Here is a 17107-nt window from a genome sequence, read left to right as displayed (position 1 = left end):
GCCTTAATGCTGGTAATCTGATGTATCTTCACACGATTCTCAGTCTTATACTTTTTCTTCCTTCACTTTTGACGCTCACGGGACCCTCTACCTACCCAGAAACTGTACATAGCGAGCATTGTCGTACGTCTGCAAGTGCAGGAGGAATGTACGTCGTGTGCTCTGGCCTCCGTCCGTGCTAGAGACCAGACAGAGGGAGTACATTATAACTAGCGATGGATCTTTTCGTGGAACAAAAAACCCATTGTCAATAGCGATTTCAAAAAATATTCCGGAAAGTCTATCAACCTTACCTCACGTGACACAGGAACACGGACGCCAACTGTGTAACACCCGCATTACTCACCAGTATATACTGGCTAAAAAAAAGCTCTTCGGGTGATGACAAGACCAACCCACCTCCATCTATTGTCGACCTTAGAGCCTCCAGTCATAAGTCTGACTTAAGGATCACATTATGTTTTCCCAAGGCAATGATATCTGTTGACTTGTGGCTCAGAGTGTGGTACACACGTGTCGTGGTCAGGTGTGTCACAGACACACACACACACCTTCCTCTGACCAGGGTCAACACAGTGTGTACCGTCACCAGTGTAGTACACAGCTGAGTACCGTCACCATTGCAGTACACAGCTGTGTACCGCCACCAGTGTGGTACACCGCTGTGTACCGTCACCAGTGTGGTACACGTCCTCACACAGCTGTGTACCGTCACCAGTGTGGTACACGTCCTCACACAGCTGTGTACCGTCAACAGTGCGGTACACGTCCTCATACCGCTGTGTACCGTCACCAGTGTGGTACACGTCCTCACACAGCTGTGTACCGTCACCAGTGTGGTACACGTCCTCACACAGCTGGGCAGCGCTATCATCAAAACTGTCGTGTTGTTGTTACTGTTATCTTGTGTCATATCCGGCCCGTGTGATTCCTATCTGTGTGTTAACACACGAGAACACGGCTCTACACTCGTGTTGCCACGTCTCTTAACCTTGTACATATGTACCATGTCTTTACTCCTATATGTGAGTGTGTATATATATACACGAGACGTACACACCAACCAACCTCGAGGGAAGGATGCACACCTGGGTTGTGTGTGGGCTTATTAACGCACCCAAGATTGGAACCCAAGCGGGTTCCATCCCAGGTGGACCCGTCTTCACTCATGGTCAGTAACGCTAACCACTTCGCACGAAGGCCCAGTGTGTGTGTGTGTGTGTGTGTGTGTGTGTGTGTGTGTGTGTGTGTGTGTGATATTCCAGCACAATAGGATGGTGGTGACCCATTGTTGACCCAGCCCGCTGCCCTGGAGCTGGAATGAGGCACATCTACCCTCCCTCAGGCCATGTCATCAACCACAGACTCTCCTCATCCTCGGAACACTTCATCCACCTAGACGACCGGGTATCGAACCCTCGTCAATTATTGATGGCCAAGAGAAGCCCTGTCGTGCAGTCTCCGCCTCTCGACCACTCTCGCCGGACCCCCTACGGTGTATGCGACTACTCTGGCCTCCGACTGCCCTTGTTCATGATGTGAACTAGGATGTTCCTCAGCAACTGTATTTCTTTTATTTTACTACTTTATAGCCGTTCCCAGCGTTAGCGAGGTGCACCCAGGAACACACGAGGAATGGCCACATCCGCTCACATCTATTCTCTAGCTTTCATGTGTAATGCACCGAAACCACAGCTCCCTATCCACATCCAGGCCCCACAGACCTTTCCATAGTTTGCCCCGGACGCTTCACATGCCCTGGTTCAGTACACTGACAGCACGGTTGACCCCACTATACCGCATCTTTCCAATTCACTCTGTCCTGCGCACGCCTCTCACCCTCCTGCAAGTTCAGATCCCAATCCCTGAAAATCTTTTTCACTCCATCCTTCCGCCTTCAGGTTGGTCTCTCCGTTCTCCTCGTTCCCTCCACCTCTGACATATATCCTCTTCGTCAACAATTCCTCGCTTATTTTCTCAATATGTCCAAACCTTCATTAGTCCAAAATATTTCAGCACATCCTCTTCAGCTCTCTCATCCACTTTTTTTGCGACTAATTCTGTCGTGTAGCCTTTTATTACTTACTCACGCCACATATTGTCCTCAAACATTTAATTTCCAACACATCCATCCTCCTCCACACAGATTATCTGTAGCCCATGCCTCGCATCTATATCATATTGTTGGGACTACAGTACCTTCAAACACATCCATTTCTGCTTTCCCACACAACGTTCTCTCTTTCCACACATTCTTCAGCGCTCCTAGAACCTTTGCCCCCTCCCCCACCCTATGACTCACTTCTGCTTCCATTGTTCCATTTTTTGCCCTTTACACTCTATCTAACACACTTCACTTACTCCAAGGTATAATAATAATAATAATAATAATAATAATAATAATAATAATGATAATGATAATAATAATAATAATATTGATAATAATAATAATAATAATAATAATAATAATAATGATAATAATAGTAATAATGATAATAGTAATAATAATAATAATAATAATAATAATAATAATAATAATAATAATAATGATAATAATAGTAATAATAATAATAATAATAATAATAATAATAATAATAATAATAATAATAATGATAATAATAATAATAATATTGATAATAATAATAATAATAATAATAATAATAATAATAATAATAATAATAATAATGATAATAATAGTAATAATAATAATAATAATAATAATAAAGGGTTATTGGATTTAATGTGTGTGTGTGTGTGTGTGTGTGTGTGTGTGTGTGTGTGTGTGTGTATACCTTATTTCTCAGTATGCGAGAGTGAACACTTCTCATCACAAACACACATCCCTACCCTACCTCATGAATTATCAACATAATCCAACATTATACAAACAACCTCTCTCTCTCTCTCTCTCTCTCTCTCTCTCTCTCTCTCTCTCTCTCTCTCTCTCTCTCTCTCTCTCTCTCTCGCTGCATCGAAATTATCCTTCAAATCATTCTCCTCCAATTATTTTCCCTCCAATAATCGAAGCCACGTCCCGACCACACTGACATGAGCCACGGGGGCGTCAACTAGGTCGAGGCTCTCCTCGGAATAATGAACGATTTTCCAACGTAACTGAGGCCTTAAAGGGGAGCGTGGCATGGCACTTTTTTACACCCGGGAGAATCAATTTCCGGCAGCTTAGTGCGTTGATAGGAGGGTGGGGGGGGGGGGGGGGGTTAGGGGGGGAGTACGTGGCATGTCAGGTCCGTGGCAGCACGAGCGACGGTACGTGACACATCAGGTACGTTGGCAATGTGATGGATGCGGGTACGTGATATTCAGTCACGTGGGAGTACGGACGAGGGTGCGTGATGCATCATGTACGTGATGGTACGGACGGTGGTACGTGATGTATCATGTACGTGGCGTATGATGTACGTGGCACGTGGCCGTAAGGACGTTAGGACGTGATACAGCTGGTACGTTAAGGACGGTGGCGTGTGATATACGTGGCACGTGGCCATAAGGACGTTGGTACGTGATACAGCTGCTACGTGGCCCCTCATGACTGACCCAGTAGGTCACATAAAAGTAACATATCGAGTCATAACCTCACAGACGTGTCTGTCTACTAAGTGTGAGGCAGAGATGGATGATCACAACTCATGTGATGAGATGATGATTATTATAATCAACTTCAAATTCTAATCTACTGAGACGATGTGAAGCCATTGTTGCCACAGCTGACGCACAGCGGGAGGAAGGCCCCTAACAACAGTGATGCACAAACATGGCAGGTCTTTACCCATGGATACGTCAATGGGTTAAAAGTTTAATGACTTGTAAAAGGAAGTTTAATGATAGAGTGAGATATACAACGAGTGGGAGAGGAAAAACAATGAAGGAAAGAATGCAAGGAAGAGTTAAGGAATGGAAGATAAGCAAAGATTAAGTTTAAGAACTAGAAGGAAAAATGTTGACATTTGAAACAGAATATGAACGAAGAGGATGTAATTCATCCCACAGAACCAAATCCAAAAGTTCTATTTCCATGCATGAACAAAGCAAAGAACTAAAATATCAAAGATAGAACGTTTCAAAGTCGATGATTATGAAAATAATCCCAAAATAACGATCATCAAACGCAACTCAACCTATACGAATTACAAATCAGAAGAAAATGAGAAGACACTGGTGATGAAACATGTTATGACAGATGTACATGATGGAACACACGTCAGTGTATCAGAAAACCTTACCATCTAAGCGACCGATTGACTAAGGCAGTATTTACCTCCTGGACTTGATGAAATTTTAAAAAGCTTAAGCTGACAGTACGGAAACCTTTCGGGCTATTGTTAAGATAAACCACAGACCAACCCAGTATAAGTTTACATACTGAATATAACGTACATGATACCAATGGTGGATCCATACTACTTACTATCCACACAAGACAGGCCAGTCAGCCTAACAAAGAATCAAACAACTGAGAGTCATAAAGAAACACGTGATGGAACACTGGATAAACAAAGAGTTCAACACTAAAGACCAGCATGGATTGTTACTGAGGAAAAGTCCACAAAACTGAGCGAGTACCTCAGTATATTCAACATCACGTGAAACAGTATGTGAGGGACAGGGGAATAGTCACTGTCTTATCCGATTTTAGAAAAAGAAACTGACAGAGTAAAGTACGGAGTGTTGCTGAAGACTGTGGCGAGACAAAACAGAACATCAATGGAAAACAAGGAAATAGGATCCAAGTGTTTCTGAGCCAAGAGTATATTAAGATTGGAAGCAGATGGAACCATGTGTGAGGAAGGTGTGCTCTCTGGTGTACCACAAGGGAGGATATTACCTCCCGTACTGTTTGTGATCATGATGTCTGACGGAGATCATTATGTAAGGGAAGGTGTTGTTAGGTGCTCTGAAGATGACACGGGAGTAAAACAGGAAGGTAATGTAGACGATCGCGAGAAAAGTGACCTTGATACAATCAAGTGGGTGGAACAGAACCTAATGGAAATTCAAAAGGAAAAAATCTGAACAAGTTATGGAAAACTGAGCGAACATTATATCAGTAGCTTCTAGCAATAGCCATACAGGCAGACATAGACTGAAATAAAACAATCAAAATTTGAGTTACGTACCAAAGATGAAATACTTCAAGTCCACCAGGAGTACATAGATAAGATAACGCTATCGAGCCGAAATAATGAGTGACATGATAATGAGGAATTTCACAGCGAGTGACAGAAAAATAATGATGAAAATGTTCAGCGTGCAGATAGAGAGGGAGGGAGAACACCAGCTTGCTGTATGGTCGCTAGATAAGTTGATGGAAATAAATAGGTTGGGAAGAATACACAATTACTTCAGTAACAAATACACAATTACTTCAGTAACAAATACACAATTACTTCAGTAACAAATACACAATTACTTTAATAACAAATGATCACAAGATGTTTAAAGACCTGGAATTATACTCTCTGGAAAGAGGAAGGGAGTGATGTATGATATCATATACATGGCAATAAACACAGAGGAATTCACACAGTGACAGACCACTGGGCCCTTCCGTGTCTGTTTGTGACAGTGGAAGACATGAGAGCCTCACAGACTAGAGTCAATGTGAGTAAGGAGGCGCGTATAATGTAAGGAGTGGACTTGAAGCGAAATATTCATCCGATCTATTCTCACACGTTTCTGTTATACTGCTTTCAACCACTCTTGATTGGCAAATCATTCCTCATGTTAACAATCCTGTTAGGGATAAAAATACTTCGCCTCATTCGAGGTAAAACGTTTGTCCACAAGTTTGTATCCAATACGATGAGTAGGATCAGACAAACCAAGAATTAAGTAGCTTGATAAATCAAGATTATCAAAGACATGATATTTTTCAGTACTTGTATTAGATCATTTCTTAACCTTCTCTTCTCTGGCATAACAGAGTTAACTCGATCAATCAACTCTCTTAAAGTCAACTTCTCAGTTTGGGAAACATCTCGGTGGCTTGAGGCTCCACACTTGCCATTCTGTTTGTTTGTTTGTTTTCTTTTTTAAGTAAGGTGACGTAAAATGAACACAGTGTTTCACGTGAACCGACCTTGCGTGCAACGTTATAAGTGACCAACACAAGTAATTCGTCAATGGTCACTTGTTATCAACGTCTATACAAACATATTCTCGTCACGAGCAGGTGACGCCTCACTGGATCAAGACACTATCATCCTAATTTACGTAGACAATAAAAGACATAGAGAATGATAAATAATCAGACAGGATCACAACAAAGAAAATTCACATTTATCAAATCTGTGATTCATTCTTGGGAACTTACGTAAACGTTATGTGATGAAAACATATAAATATTTGGAAAAGTAAATCTTGAGAGACTGTTTAATACCACGTCACGAGGACCAGGCAACACGCAGGGTGTGATGAGAGGAAACATTTAAAAGAAGATCAGATTTATGGCTCAAGTCAGTCCCGGATGAACCAAGATTACGAGGTGTGACGGCCGAGATAAACTGTACAGTTTGACAAGCAAGACGGACATGCGGTGATCGCTACGCGATAACCACACCATCCAGGCGAGACTTCGGCGTAGGTGCTCTCAACACACACACACACACACACACACACACGGTACTCACGGTCGGGGAAGAAGAACTTGACCTCCCTGTGTGCGGACGTCTGGGAGTCGGAGCCGTGGGCTGCGTTCCGCGAGTCGTTGGTCGGGTCCCCAAAGCGGGCCCTCAGGCTCTCAGGGGCCTCCTGCCGGGCCCTAGACACTTGTGTGGGCCCCAGGACCCTCCGCCAGTGGCTTATGGCGTCTTCCCCTGCAACAAAATACGGTAATGATTGCAACATGATAACGATCATTATCGAAGAAAGACAAAATACCTATCACTAATAATAATAATAATAATAATAATAATAATAATAATAACAACAATAACAATAATAATAATAATAATAACAACAACAACAACAACAACAATGATAATGATAATAACTAATGATAATTCTAATGACAACAGTCTGAGGTGGTCCTTCCCAGAACATGGTCCATATGATCATGGTAGCAAATTGCAACACAGGAACTCGCGTGTCATCACAGTGAGGCCCCGTGGGATGCCCCACAGCCACTCCAGGGGCCGTGGCTCCAGGTGTTCCAGCAAGCAGGGACGTAGCAGCAACACAGTACGAGACGGTGCGTTCCACGTCCCAACGTGTTTACTGCCGTCCGTGTTGTCGTGGGTGATCGTCGCTGTACGTCGTCTTACTGCGTCAGGTGTTTCACGATCGTCAGGGCTGAGGGGGCTGAACACGAACATTCTCGCCAGTCATCGTCATGTTCTTGTTGCATCGACTGCAGTACGAGAGTTTGCAGGACCGATTTTGCTTCTCTTGATTCGGGAAAAGAGTTGTTGAAGCAATCTGCTGGGCCGGCTGTGGGAGAGAGAGGTTGTGAGGTTGTCTACTGGGGTTGAACCCTCTGAGGTGCAGGGTTGTTCTGGAGAGGACGTGATGGGTTACTTCAAGGCTGAAGTTCAAAGTCGATTTGGAGCTGAGTTGCAGGACTGGTGTGGTAGGTGGCGCTGACGCACGGTAGAACACATATGAAGCAGAGGCAGGGTAGGATGATGAAGGACTGGCAGAAGGGGTTGGTCGATGGAGAGTCTTGGGTGGGTCGGGGAGGAGGTCACTTAGGTTAAGGGCCATGAGGATCCTCCTCATTCCGCCCTCCAATACACCAATTCTCTCTTTTGAGATCGTGTTCCTCTGCTACAAGAGATACGTCACGTTGAGAAGCTGTCAAACGGTTGAACTGACTGTTGTATGTAAGTAGAGGTGGTTGCCTCAGTGTTGTGTCTGTTTGCCACATCCATCTTCAATGGAAACTCCCTTTACGTGGCGCTCAGGTCTTGGCCAGGGAGCGTGTGACAAGATACACTGGCTTTCTCCTGGTCCGCGGATCTGTGTCCATATATTCCATAGTCATCCACAGTTCTGTCATGATGCCACTTGGCTTTGTCCTGGAGCCTGGTCGAGGTGATGCGCCCTGGGTACTGACTGTACCGAGCCAGGAACTCTTGTGTGTCAGTGGACGGAGTGGGCCGGGAGTCCGAGCGTAGCACAGTGCCCTCTCAGGAACGTCGGCAGGACCCGTGAAGGACCCGTGCTGGAAGGTTTGGCACGAAGGACAACAAACAGATCTCGGCGCTGGTATAATCCCCCGGGAAGAAGCCGTACTGGTGAGGTGGAGGGAGGTTGTGCCACCAGACCTGGGCTACGGTGGGCAGCCCTGAGGGAGGGACATTCTTGCCCCCTTCCGCCAGCATGAGGTGTTGGTGTTGGGTCAGCGCCAGCCCGCCCGCCCATGACCCATGGACTGGCACATGAGCCATCCTCCAGGGCCCACTGAACACGTGACCACGGGTCGCCTGCTCTTCACTACCAACACATCTTCCCCTATATGAGTGTGTCTGTCTATAATGATTGGTTGTTTATGAAACATTATCAGAAAGAAATCGTGTGACACGTCTGGCAGACCTACTGATATCCCTGGGCAGTGACACCTCTGGCACTGACATCCCTGGCACTGACACCCCTGGCACTGACACCGCTGGCACTGACATCCCTGGCACTGACATCCCTGGCACTGACACCCTTGGCACTGACATCCCTGGCACTGACATCCCTGGCACTGACACCCTTGGCACTGACATCCCTGGCACTGACATCCCTGGCACTGACACCCCTGGCACTGACATCCCTGGCACTGCCACCGCTGGCACTGACATCCCTGGCACTGACATCCCTGGCACTGCCACCGCTGGCACTGACATCCCTGGCCATCCTCGGCGTCACTGTTTCTATCAGGGAATGAACCACACAGCGGCCACACAGGAGGCCCATCAGTGATGTCAACATGACGTCACCGTCATCCGGCTGGGAGTGACGTCATAGTCTTTCTCACTGTTCATGTTAAAATTACGACAAAGTCAAAACAGTGCCACAAACCCTGCGAGGTTCCTGGCCATAGCAGCGGTCCCTCACACCATCTGACCTGACCTGGTTGTTGAGGTAATATTGCCACAAACAGCTGGAAACAGTGAGATATCAGGGCGCCATGTTCTTACTGACATCCCCATTTTCTGTTCTATCTGATAATGAAGACATATTTATAATAATAATAATAATAATAATAATAATAATAATAATAATAAAATAGTAATAATAACAATAATAATGCTAATAATGATAATAATAATATTAATAGTAATAATAATAATAATAATAATAATAATAATAATAATGATAATAAAATAGTAATAATAACAATAATAATGCTAATAATGATAGTCATAATAATAATAATAATAATAATAATAATAATAATAATAATAATAATGAACATATACTTTACAAACATAACATAAGTTTGAACATGATAGACCTTGCTCTTTAGAACCCAAGTCGAAATTAAGGTCAACATTAAGAAGACAGTTCACAACTTCACCGACACTTCAGAACTTGTGTAAGAAGTTTTTTCATCTGAAATTTCTAAAGTTAGAGTTTATTAGTTATAGTTCAATAATTAATAATCATAGTTCAGTTATAGTTCTTTACATCTGTAAGGAATATTAATTTTTTCAAGTAACAACTGTAATATATATATATATATATATATATATATATATATATATATATATATATATATATATATATATATATATATATATATATATATATCAATGATTAACGGTATATTTTCAATTTCATTGTCTATCTTTCTAACTTCTAAGTTGATATGTACCGTGACCCAAGATAGTCTATGTCTTAGGAAGTCCTGTGACCTGTTGTCGTCTATGTGGGACCTCACACTCTGACCTAGTGTGACCTCTGACTTGAAATGTTCTCTTCCTCTACTCATACCCTTTGACCTTTGACCTCATATGGCCCTCAGCAGTAACTTTAAACCATACGACCTAGCGTGACCTTTGACGTGAAATGTCCTCTTTCTCTACACATACCCGTTGACCTGTAATGACCTTCGCCAGTAGCTTTAAACCAATATGACCTTTGACCTACCTGCGAGGATTAGGGCAAGGACCTCTCCTGAGGTCATGTAGTCAACGAGGGACGGGTAGAATGGCTTCGTCCTGTGTTCGCTGTAAAACTCCTCTGCCTCGGCTCGGGTCAGCCTCACCCTCCGTCGCTGTGGGGGAGGAGGAGAGGTCAACAGAGGTCAAGCAGGAGGGAGTTACGGGCTAACTGGCAGGGGAGTGACGCTAGAGATGGTTGGGGTACAATAGTGAGGGAAGCAATTTCAAGATAAGGGTTGTTGATTTTGTCTCATGATAACGTGTTAATTGGCAATTACAGTGTCTAAAGGCTGTTACGTGGTTGTTCAGGGATAATTACTACAAAGATCTTTACTGTCAAATGATGCTAACAGGTGATTTAAGGATCTCTGGGACAATGTAGCGAATTAATCTTTACTTACAAATAAGCTTTTATAAATAACCTCATGTAATAAGTACGTATTTACTTATAAGCTTATCTTAGAAACAAGCATTTCTCGTATATAGAGGCGGTAAGGTGGGGGGGGGGGGGGCACACCAACACAACACTGAAGCCAACATCTGTTGGCAACAGTGGTGAAAAATCATACGCCAGCGTTGGCAACATTTTGTGTTGGGAACATTGTTGGCAACGGATATATATATGTTTCCCGCTGCCTCTCTCTCTCTCTCTCTCCCTCACCACCACACAGCTACCGGGACACACACACACACACACACACACCTAGTGTTGTCCTGCAGAGTGACCCACCCATTACTTCATCTTTCCAACAATGTTGTCATCAGTGATCCATAATGTTGACCACAATGTTCCCGCCCACGTCCTGTTGGTGTGGCCTCGTCTTAAGCTTATCTTAGAAATAAGGTAATGTACCATCATCATGACTGGTATCCACAAGAGGAAGAGTCACACACATATGTATGTAGGTGATCTACATAGACACTGAAGCTTAACCCCGTTACCAGACACACACACACACACACACACACCACAGGGCATGTTAGACCAGTGAAGAAACACTGAAACCTGGGACGGTAACGGGAGCTTGAAGCTTAGACCAGTAAGTGAAGCTTGGACTACTAATTGAAGCTTGGATCATTAAGTGAAGCTTGGACTACTAATTGAAGCTTGAATCATTAAGTGAAGCTTGGACTACTAATTGAAGCTTGGATCAGTAAGTGAAGCTTGGACTACTAATTGAAGCTTGGATCAGTAAGTGAAGCTTGGACTACTAATTGAAGCTTGGATCAGTAAGTGAAGCTTGGACTACTAATTGAAGCTTGGATCAGTAAGTGAAGCTTGGACTACTAATTGAAGCTTGGATCAGTAAGTGAAGCTTGGACTACTAATTGAAGCTTGGATCAGTAAGTGAAGCTTGGACCACTAATTGAAGCTTGGATCAGTAAGTGAAGCTTGGACCACTAATTGAAGCTTAGATCAGTAAGTGAAGCTTGGACCACTAATTGAAGCTTGGATCAGTAAGTGAAGCTTGGACCAGTAAATGAAGCCTGGACCAGCAAGTGAAGCCTGGACCGGCAAATGAAGCTTGGACTAATAAGTAAAGCTTGGACCATTAAGCGAAGCTTGCATCTATAAGTGAAGGTTAGACCAATAAATGAAGCTTGGAGCAATAGATGAAGCCTCGTCCAGTTAGTGAAGCCTGTATTACTTGGGGAATCCTGGACCGGTATGTATAGCCTGGACCACGAAGGGACACGTGAGCATGTAAGGGAAACCTAAAACTTGTAAGGGAAGCCTGGACCAAAAGCACGTGAAGCCTGGACCAGCCAGCACGTGAAGCCTGGATCACGTGAAGCCTAGATCAGCACGTGAAGCCTGGATCACGTGAAGCCTGGACCAGCCACCTCGTGAAGCCTGGATCAGCCAGCACGTGAAGCCTGGATCACGTGAAGCCTAGATCAGCACGTGAAGCCTGGATCAAGTGAAGCCTGGACCAGCCAGCACGCGAAGCCTGGATCACGTGAAGCCTAGATCAGCACGTGAAGCCTGGATCACGTGAAGCCTAGACCAGCCAGCACGTGAAGCCTAGACCAGCCATCACGTGAAGCCTAGACCAGCCATCACGTGAAGCCTGGATCAGTACACTCACGTCCACGACGGTGAAGCCTTCCTCTTGGATGATCTTCTCGATCTCCGGCGATCGCTCGATGGCGTCCGGCTTCACCATGGCCAGCGTCCGCTGGATCCGGTCCGACGCCATGCTTACCGACCTGCTACCTCGCTTATCCGGACTTCTTAAATAATCTGAATCTGTCTGCTTTCTTAATGCTCTGCTTATCCGAACTTCCAGTTGTCCGGACTACTGACACACTTCGGTTACTTGAACCTGCTTCAGTTTTTCCGGATCTTTATTTCATCTGCGATATTTTGTTATCTGTTTTCACTTCTTCGACATCAGCTCCTCGCTTATCCGGAGTTTTCACTTATCCGCATTTCTCGGTAATCCGAAATTCCTCTTGCTCATTCAGAAGACTTGAGACTTGTCTCTGATCCCGGCCACTTGTTTAGCTCCTTATCGAAGCATTTTTTTTTTATCCGGAACCTTAATAATACACATTCCAGTTATCTTAGACCTTCATAAAATTCTGTCTCGAATTTTATCATCTGTCAGTTATCGGGCGGGTCTAGTATAAAGATATCTTAACTGTCATGTTTTATCTGGACAGCTCGGATACCTGGGGTCTCCAGGTACCTGTATGTTCGGTTATGATAAAAAGCTTCAGTACTGTCTGAACCTCTGGTCGGGTCCGAGAAACATTGTGTCATCTGCTCATCTTACTTCCTCTTGCCCTGGGTGCCCCTCCTCCTGGGTTCCTCTTGCCCGGGGTTCCTCTTGCCCTGAGTGCCTCTTGCTCAAGGTACCTCTTCCTTCTGGTCCTCCTTGCCCTGGGTTCTCCAAGTTCTGAGTTCCTCTCGCCCAGTGTGTGGGTCTTGCCCTGGGTTACCCCTGCCCCGGGTTACCCTGGCCCCGAAGTGGTCTTCTGGTACACTCGCTTAAACCTGGTAATAAAATCAGAATTACATCAATGACATATCAACTTTATATTTCACTCTAAACACGTTATACAGATAATGATATACGTAAAGAACTGAAACATCACCTTAACATATTGCCTAAAATTACATTTTTTTACGAGTACGGAGTTACATATCTGACATAAGATAGTACGTCAGAAAATATACTATATTGATATGTGCTTCATAAGAATTAATGTAATACAAAATTATCTTCCCTAATGGACCTTATACAGTGTACTCACACCCAAACTACTCTCCAACCCACCGCCAGCCCTAAAGTTGAAACAAAAAGCTAACTCCTATCTTATCATTCAGCAGACTATACTTACAGATTCCCCCCCCCCCCCATCCCCTACTTGGCAATGGCAAAACATATACACAACTACATGACCCGACAAACACTAAACATCTGCCCTGCCAACCCAGTCTTAACTCTTTTTCCACCAGACACACACCCAACTAAAACAATATTCCTAGGCATGTACGTGTCACACTTTCTCCTTTTCTTTCTGAACATTAACCATCCCTCTAGCATTACATACACTGATACAACATCTCATGGGACCTCTTATAACCAAGATGCAACTTCCAAAGTGAAGACACTGAACACTTAGAATATTATCAAGTAGTAATAATAGTATACAACAGCCAGTCTTTACGACTCCCTGGTCAGACTTCACTTGGAATACAGTGATCAGGTACGGTAACCATATGTGAGTAATGATGCTGGAAAACGGGTGCAGTTCAGAAAGGAGCAACCAAACTAATTTTGCCTTTTGAAACAAGACTCAAGATCAATAAAGATTCTCTAAAAAATGCGGACTCTGAGGGGATCTACATGTAATTTTACAAATCCTACATAATTTCGAAAACATATGTAAATTTCTTCACATTATATTCAGCGACCACAAACATCAACACAAATGCTATTAAAAGGTATAATGCCCTTAGTACACCCTGCACAATTCCTCATCTGCCTGGTCATTCACAGCTTCAAAAGTAGAGTAAAACATATACAATAGAGAACCCAGAACAATCACTGGATGCTGAACCACCACCACAAACATTCAACATTTGCACAAAGGAAAGAAAACTACGTCGATTAGAACCTCCACCTGGACATGCTCAGCAGCTACTTCTTTACAGCAACACTTAACTCCTCCTACCCATACAGTTTCGTTACCAACCACAAAACTCAATAAAAAGAAAAGAAAAATCATTTCTCCTTCATACTTTAACAACCTCATAAACTCTAATAGCTTATCCCCACCCCCCTGAACACAATAAATAGAAAAACATTCACAGTGTACTGACTCGACAAGCACTAAACACCTGCCTTCCCCCCCATCCAAACTCAGTCCCAAACTCCGCTCCACCTTACCTTCATCCATTTAAAACTACAACCCCCAGACACGTGTGAGTTACACTTTCTCAAGTGCCATCTGAACACCACTCGGTTCTCCAGCATCACAAACACCAGTGCCACTTGTCACAACACTACTCATGTCCAAGATGAAACTTTTTAATGTTTCGCGTGTCATCCAGACATTGCATGCCTGAAATGAAGATTTAGTCCCAGGAAGGAAAGTTGATACTTTTATTTCGCCAGTGAGCAGCCTTTTGACTTTAGCAGCAGACGCGGCAATTCACAGAAGCAACAGTTACCTAAACAATGCCGACAATTATGCATGTGAAGTGTCATTTTTCAAGTGAAGTAAACTTGTATCGACGTGAACTGATTTTATTTTACATTTAGTTTTTCTGTATAATAATTGGCTTTGGGGAAGCAGACATCACTTATACATATGGTTGTAATGAAGGTTACTAATTGAAAATAAATAAAATGTAGATATTTTGCTGTGGCCTTACACAAACTCATTTGTAATTATGTCTTTGTCACTAACCTTTTTTTAATTTATTCAAAATGATATTATCTGTAACTTGCATTGTTTGGATCAGTCTAACTGTGTGCTCTGAGAAAAATTTAATATGAGATTGTAAGACGTACAGATTTTATTTTGTTCCAGTTTGTAAATTCACAAGTATATCATTTTTATGTTTGCATGCCACTAAAAGACTGGAGAGATTTACATGTTTATTGCATAGCTAAAGATACGGGCGTTCATACAACGTAAACGGATTATCCTGGAGGAACATTTTTTTCCAAACAAATACTCCTGGTCAGTCAGGCATGTTAGCATGCGAGTCATGGAGCGAGTGTGATACACAGGGACGCCCTCCTGCATGCTAGTGTGTCCTACCACCTCTGCAGGTGGCGCTCCCCCCTCCACCACACCATGGTGTGGCCCGGCGGCCCAACCTGTGTGTTGGTCCACCGTCAGGTGCTGTACTTTGGCCCAGCTTCTGCCCAACTGCAAACATGGTTTTCTAAGAGGCAGCTGTGAATGCACCTGGGTTACGTGTAGGGGCTATGACGGAGCTACCTTCCTCCCTGGGTCGTCTCCTACGGTTTGGCCCAGGGAAGTGTAGGATGGGGCAGTACCCATGAAGACCACAACCCACTCCCTCACCCAGGACGTCCAGAGAAGGTGTCCAGACCACCTTCATCAGTCCTGTCCACGTTGTTAACTCCAGTCCATGTGATCTTGCTGTCGACCACACCCGCCCGCTCACTGCCGCTGGCCAGGATGGAGGGTCATATTTCTCCTCCGTTGTCCACACACACAATTCGAGATGGCCTGTTGCCCGGCTGCGCTCCCACCATGTGACCGAGAGGAGGAGGAGGAGGTGTGGAACAGACTCTTGTGCTTGTGCAGCTGATGTTGTGTGTGTGTGTGTTCTAGATCCCGTCTGAACCATACAGCCGACGTGGCAAGAATTGAGGAATATATCTTGACTACAGTAAATGTCTTTGATAGACTTGAAGAATATTTCTGGCAATATACTTCATGGAATGCGGAGGAAAACTGTAGGTTTGCGTTACATGTGTCATGTGTCCAGTTATGAAAAGTTCACCCATCATCACATGAGCCATGAGGTACCATACTGTGTCCTCACGATTCGTCCGTGGGTTACTGATGTTGCTTGACACATTCTTGACTTGCTCCACCCCCGTGCTGAGGGACACATGACCTCCCGGTGTGGTGTCTCAGTGTCACCTCCTACTGCTCCACCAGTGGTCACCTGGTGTAGAGTGGTGCTGTTAGGGGCGGGGCGGGGCCGGGCCGGGCCGGGCCGTCCTTGTATTATCGAGGTACAGAAGTCAATCAGTCATGTCTTCATTATATTTCACCTGCCTGTTGCTGCCTCCTCCTCCTCCTCCTTCTGTGCCGTCTGTGTCGCTTCTGCAGGATGGACGAAGCTTCAGCACACTGCAGCAGACTGTGGCCACCCTCCCGCCCTGCCAGACACGCGTCCTCCCCACCCCCGTCCCGTGGTGGTGGGGAGTGGTCTCCTCCTGGTTTCCTCAGACCCTGGGGTGTGGGTAAGACATCTTGAGGCGAGATCCGAAAGTGTGAATATTGTCTTCCCTGTTACCACTTCGGGTCAAACTGGCTACCTAACCACCTGATACGACCTAAACGGTCGTTCACACAAGATCTAATGACATCCCAAGGATCCAGGGACACGTTAAACTGCCTTGTTACGTCTATCAGCTGAGAAATCATACTTGATGCGTAAACCAAGTTTGAACAAGCAGGAAACACGGCCCACAAAGGACTCATCATAGTTGGTAACACATTAGACAACCGTAAAATTCTTCGACTGACTTTCTGTAGTCATGTATCAATCATCTCTTCCATATGTTGGTCTTGAGATGGATGGCCAGCTTCAGGATGGAAATCTCGCATCTAACTAAAAAAATTTCTTTTTATCAATTTCCGAATGATATTTTGTTCAGCCCATTTGGGGAAAGTCGTTCCAGATAGAAACAGTCAGGTTTTACATGACTGTTGACTCATTTACTGTGAGAATTTCAAACATGATCGAGAAATCGTTGTTTTGGATTTAAAAAAAAGAA

General features: G+C 44.2%; 1 protein-coding gene across 5 annotated transcripts in view; it reads right to left on the bottom strand.

Moving 5' to 3' along the window:
* LOC139749514 (nucleoside diphosphate kinase homolog 5-like) overlaps positions 1–17107 on the bottom strand; it is a 40191-nt gene that overhangs the window by 10441 nt on the left and 12643 nt on the right. For all 5 annotated transcript variants that reach the window (XR_011712983.1, XR_011712984.1, XM_071663467.1 and 2 more), the window contains exons 2-4: positions 12197–13107; positions 10093–10219; positions 6648–6833 (exon numbers count right to left, since the gene is read on the bottom strand). Coding sequence is in view for 3 of the 5 variants with exons in the window: in XM_071663467.1 (XP_071519568.1) it covers positions 6648–6833; positions 10093–10219; positions 12197–12307 (424 nt within the window). In the remaining 2 variants the exon portion in view is untranslated. The remainder of the gene's footprint in view (positions 1–6647; positions 6834–10092; positions 10220–12196; positions 13108–17107) is intronic.

The sequence above is a fragment of the Panulirus ornatus genome, chromosome 7, assembly GCF_036320965.1.
Source record: "Panulirus ornatus isolate Po-2019 chromosome 7, ASM3632096v1, whole genome shotgun sequence".
Taxonomy (NCBI): Eukaryota; Metazoa; Arthropoda; class Malacostraca; order Decapoda; family Palinuridae; genus Panulirus; species Panulirus ornatus.
Note: the sequence above shows the minus strand (reverse complement) of the source record. Positions and strands in the feature narration are given on the sequence as shown.